A 6000-nucleotide genomic window follows, 5' to 3' on the forward strand; every position below is an offset into this window, starting at 1 on the left:
AATCAGGCAACATTTAGATGCCTCTGAAAGCAAACAGGAGAGACAACCTTGGCTGTCTTTCACGGGATGAGACAGCAAGAAATGAGAAGGCAATAACAAGAGCGAGAGGGGCATTGGACATGTTATGGCTGCAGTTTGATGTGTCAGTTCGCTTGTCACGCTGAGTGTTTGTTCGTTCACTCACAGGGCACGCCGGCTGCGAGCATACACACACACACACACACACACACACACACACACACACACACACACACACCAAACAGAAGCCGCCTCTTGTTTTTGCTTCACTGAGGAGACAGAGTTGTTTGAACCTTCAGAGGAGATTTGGAGGGGCTTTTAACCTCGCACATACACCTGCGCACAGAAAATACATACACCGCAGGACAGGTTTTCATGTTCTCCAAGCTGTTGACCTTTGAGAAGGGAGGCACGGTGGGCGTCTTCCCCCCCTCAATCAGTTTTCTTTTTGCAAGTGTTTGTCAAAGCAAGTCCTAAACAGACTGCTGGGGAAACTCAAAAACTCAGAGAGCGAGAGGAAGAGGGGTGAAGTGTGACAGGACGAGAGAGCAGTATGGGTGGATGTGTGAGCGTGTGAGATGTACAGCAGACTGGATTGTTAGCTGTAGAGGCGAAGAGTACTGCTCATGTCTTTATGCTAAATGTGAAGCTGGAACCAGCTATCTTAGATTAGCATAAAGTCTGGAAGCAGGGGCAAACGGCTAACCTGCATCTGTATGCCAAAATAAGATATTTGGCTCCTGGCTGCATACTTAAGGGACGGATGTATGAGTGGTATTGATCGTCTTGTGTAACTCTCTGCAAGGCAGCAAATAAGCGTTTCCTAAAATGTCGAATTATTCCCTTAATTTCAAATTGCTTGGAATGAATAACTTTTCAGAACGATAATATGATGCAGTGTTATCGTCATGATGTAAGCTGATAAATGACAATATTGAGCTGTCATCCATCTCTGCTGTGCCTTCATGAATATTAAGAAGAAGGAAATGAGTTATTAAGTTAATAAGTATTGTCCAAGGGTAACTATATTTCTCAGCAGCTGCTAAGGAAATGCAAAGCAGGGAAATGAGTCAGCGATGGCTGTAATTACAGACGATAAAGGAAGGATAAGAAGATTTTTGATTCGAGTCTGTGTGTTTAAGTGGTGATCAGCTGTCTACAGTACTGCATACTTACAGCAGGTGTGAGTTCTGGACGAACAGCAGTGCCTGAAATGTAACAGAGCTGTTCGCGCTGTAAAAAGGACATAAAGTTATCTGCTCTGCTCTGATATCAAGATTCCCCTCCATCCCTCCATCTCTCTGCCGCTCCTTCACATCTATTTTCAGCTCCACTGTCAATCCAACTGACTCTAAGACTCAAATCTGCTGTCTCTCTTGACACCGTCAAACAGTAATAGCCTGGGAGGTGTGTGTGGGTGTGTGTGTGTGTGTGTGCGTACGTGTGTGTCAGTGAGCATAGAGGACCAGGCCTGTGCTCCAGTGATGTTTTGTGATTTTTCTCTCTTCCACAATGGACCAGAAGTGCAGGAAAGACAAAATGTCTGCATATTTATAACTAGTGGGAGTTTCTGTTTACATGTGTATATTCCTGTCCCTGAACTGGTCATAACGCAAGACTGAATCTTTGTCCCCTAAATCTGTGCACGTCCTCACCCGGCGCACATTCACTGGATGTGAACCGGTGGCCCTGCAGGTGTGTTTCGTGATGCCACCTGGTAGAGCTTTCAGACCAGTGGTGTCCAAATATGTGTCTGGCAGAGACATTTTTATTTCGTAGGTGTGAGTCCTCATTAGCGCCAAACACCACAGAAGGTGATTCCAGTGATTAGCACGCCTTCAGGTCAAATCAAGTCAAATTTATTTGTCCAGCCATTAGTCACACTAACCGTCTCAAATGGCACCACGAGGCCACATTTAACAAAGTAAAAATAGAATGAAGAATGGCTCGTTTGGTCTCATTTGGAGCTCGCAGGGTGTCGGTCCACCACTTCGGTTCAGACTGAAATATCTCAACAACTATTGGATGCACTGCCAATTTAATAGAGACATTCATGTCTCCCTCAGCACGAGTTGTTATAAATTGAGTCATCCTTTGACTTTTCATCTAGCACCACCAGCAGGTCAGGTTTTTAGTGTGTAATGCTTTGATTTATGACAAATTAACGATATGCCCATTAGCCTTAGCTGTACTTTGTGTTTCATGCTAATTAGCAAATGTTACCATGGTACAGTACATTTAATATGATTCAATATGATAAACATTACACCTGCTAAACATCAGCATGACAGCATTGTAGTTGTTTGTGCACCATTTCCCTGTGCAGTGAAGGACTTTTACCTCCAAACAATGAGGTATAGATGATCTGGATAAGCACTTGTCTTATTTGTCTTATTTGCAGCCTGTCTCATCATCTTCTGTTGTATATCTTGCCTCTGTCTTTATTCTTGTACTGTCACTGTGTTCCCAGATCTCAGGATATGCTTGATTACAATGGTATCATTATCAAAAGGTCCATGGTCCAATAAACCAGTCGTCTTGTTAAAAAAGGATAGGATACAGCGTGTTTGGACACTGAGAGACAAACAGTTTGTCCCTATTTAGCCCATGCGTACTTGCTCCTTTATCCTTAAATCCTTTCAAATCATCTACGTAAGATATTGAGCTCCAAAATAGGTCAATGTTCACTGCAGCTCCTCACATTCCATGTTGTTCTGAGCCTCTGTTGAGGCTCCAAAATCAAAAGTTTGAAGCTGAAGTGTTAAGTTGTTTTGAAGTGCCTCTCCTTGGTTCTAGTGTGCATTTGGCTCTTGGAAACAGTTGGTGCACTTAAAAATGTATGCATCTGATGCTTTCAGTGCATGTCTGCCTTTCTGCTCCTCAGCTCTCTCCTTCCATCTTTCTCCATCAAACATTTTCCACACTCCTGAGCCCTGAACTCCTCTCTTGTCTTCCTTTTCCTTAATTCCCTTTATAACCGGGTGACCTCCTCATCCACCTCTGTCTCAAAAATGTTTCTGTCCTCCCACCCCCTTCTTCTCATGACTCATCTGGTCCCCTGGGTCAGTGGAAGGGATATATTCATTAGTCATGCATGACATCCTGTATCTTTAACTGTTATATGTTAGCTCTCTGTCCTCCTTTGGTATTGTATTTAAATGGTAATTGTATCCAAATCAAGAATACTTTTACAGGAACAATGCATCTTGGGACGCAGTGATAATGTTCTTTTTGTAGATCTGCTCGCATTGCTACAACGTAAAACTTATTTTATGTGCAAAGTACGATTCCACGAGGGGACAGTGTCATTGCCAATGACAACAGTTGATCGTCTCTCAGCTCTGATGTGAGATGTCGCGGTTCACTAATATCCATCATCGCATGAGCGAAGGGATCCTTTTCAAGAGTTTTATGTTTTTAAGGATGAATTGTCCTTGAAGGAGAGAAAAATGGAAACGAGGCCGGCACAGGGATGAGAGATTTTAGAGGTGAGGGAGAGAAATTCATCCGGGTCTGCTCCCCTTCTCGACTACAGAATAGAAGACATGAGCTCCACATTTATAATTGATCTGCCTCAGCTCCAGAAATACCCTGACAGGGACTCGCTGTTGTCGGTGTGTGTGTGCGTGCGCGCGCATATGCGTGCGTAGTTGTGCAAGTGCGAGCTTAATAATAGAGACAGCAAACAGGTGAGAGGATGCAGAGGAGATGGGCTGAGTCACAGACAGAAGCTGAGAGACGGCCTTTCAACCCCAGCACTCAGCCTCGCTTCTCCATGGCCTGTACAGCACTCACAGCAGCCCCAACGGCTGTTAGCTGTTTGAATTTGCATGCAATTCATTGATGTAAAGAGGTGGAAGATGGGATTAAGATATTACGTAAAGGACTGTTTGTGGCTGCATGAACATGTGTTCACAATCGTTTTGGAAACTGCGAATGCTGCAAAGAACTGCAGAAGAAGAGGAGGGCGACTTTTCTGTGTGTGTGTCTGTGTCTCGTGCGCATGTGCATGTGTGTGTCAGCCACAGATTCAACACAGGGTTTGACCACTCTGACCTCGTCAGGTCTCTTCAAGCGTGTAACATTGTAATCCTGCACAATCTGGAAATCCTGCTGCGGCAGCAGGAAGCTACCGTACCTTTTGTTTTCATACAGACCACTGTGGCTGGTAAATCTCCAAATCTACCAGCCACTTTCAGTATTTTATCAGTCAGTCAGTGTTTAGAGTCGAATACGTCTGCTGAATGCTCGCTGTTTACCTGGCAGGGAGGTTGGTTGCATATTGCCAAAGTACTGGCTGTTAATCTTGGCATGTACTCACAGGGATGAAAAGAACACAATCACAGTGAAAAAGGGAAAGTTAGTTTCTCCTGACTGCATCCCCACATGTGTGTTTACACTTGCTCCTGTCTCTCTCCTCCAGGAGACTGCTTCCTTATGCGACGCCGAGCTCCTCTCGTTGCTCCTGGACGCCAGGCTCCTGGTGGGCTGCGTCTCCTCGGCCCTGTACCCCCTGCTCAGCTCCCACATGCTGTCCCACCAGCAGGAGGGAGGCTGGGACGTAGAGAAGGCCGCCGCTGAGCTGCTGGCGGCAGGCCACGGGCCTGAGGCGGGCTCCCTGCTGCTGGCTCACCGCGGAACCCACCAGGCCCAGTTCACCTTCAACTCCGCCTTGGCCGTTCTGAGGAAGTGGCTGTAATGGGATGAGGAACAAGATGTGAGGGAAAGAACGCGGCGGGGAGGCAGTTTGGAGCACAGCCACGGACCGCGGTGATAAAGCAGATTTAGAGAAGGAGAGTGGGAAGGTGTTTAGAGAGGAGTGGAATTAGATTGGATTGAGATCTGAAGAAATTAGCATGAGACGAGAACAGAAGTGTTATCGGGCCGTACCTCGGCATTTTGTTCTGTAATTGGGTTTCGGGTTCATCAACTGAAGCCACTTCAACAGCAGCTGCGGCGTCTGCCTTGAAGGTATAAGAGCGGATACCTTTAATATTGAAACATCTGCTCAATTAGAAGCACGCACACACACACACATATATACACAATCACAACCTCGACTGTCTCTCAGTCATGAATGGATGCACTTGCTGCTTGCATTTATTTGTGTGTGTGGTTGTGTACTGTGTCCTATTGTGTGATAAAGTAATTGAGCAATAGCCGGGAAGCTGTGGGTGGATATTAGCCTATTGTTCCGTGACAGGTTTGCCTCTTTGACGTCCCACCGTTAAACACCCTGCCTCTGCTCCATTGTTTTCCCCCTAATAATGTCTAATTAATTCCTTCTAAACAAATTAGCCTCGCAGCTGCCCTGCACTGTGTGTACGTGTGTGTGTCTGCGCACAAACATTGTATATGAGCACCCAGCGACATCATGTAGGGCTAATGATGATGAGGGATAAACAAGTATGTGTGTGTTTACGCACGCAGTGATGCTTTCAGCATGGTTTGTTTCACTTTATAAAATAAATGTTTTATTCTGTCCCACTTTTCAGATCTGGAATAAAGACAAATTTAATGGCAGGAGAATCAGTCATTGTGTTTTCATTTTTCTCGCATTTCCGTTTCACAATAGTGTCGGAGGAAATATGCACAACTGGGTACTTTAAAATCTATGCAGTCTTTTTTAATGGACAAAAGATTTTTCTAAATCGACCTTGTTAACATTTCAGTGAGTTTCCCTTTTCTGTTTAATGAATGGGTTTCATAAAGATTTGCGCTCCATTTCATGATGAAAGCGCTCAAAACATTTGCATTATAATTACAGCATTTCCCTGCTGTTCTAAGATAATTACAGCCCTCTGACCCAAACAGCCTCAAATGCACTTTTTGTTTTCTTACACAATCATTTCAGAACAGTTTTGTGAAGTGTTTGCACTGGTCAGCACGCACAACTCCATGGAGGGTTTGGAGCAGCCAACCACTTTCACTTCGCTTCGAATGGGCTGTCACTGAAATCATTTGTAACCTTTTTTTTTCTAC

The 6000-nt window shown here is 44.9% G+C and overlaps 1 protein-coding gene across 2 annotated transcripts in view; it reads left to right on the forward strand.

Annotated features, from left to right (window-relative positions):
- Nucleotides 1–5541, forward strand: part of nbas (NBAS subunit of NRZ tethering complex) — a 139325-nt gene extending 133784 nt beyond the window's left edge. For both annotated transcript variants that reach the window (XM_076756131.1, XM_076756134.1), the window contains exon 53: nt 4442–5541. In XM_076756131.1, coding sequence (XP_076612246.1) covers nt 4442–4717 — 276 coding nt within the window. In that variant the 3' untranslated portion in view covers nt 4718–5541. The remainder of the gene's footprint in view (nt 1–4441) is intronic.
- Nucleotides 5542–6000: the final 459 nt, after the last annotated feature.

This window comes from Chaetodon auriga, chromosome 18, assembly GCF_051107435.1.
Source record: "Chaetodon auriga isolate fChaAug3 chromosome 18, fChaAug3.hap1, whole genome shotgun sequence".
Classification (NCBI taxonomy): domain Eukaryota; kingdom Metazoa; phylum Chordata; class Actinopteri; order Chaetodontiformes; family Chaetodontidae; genus Chaetodon; species Chaetodon auriga.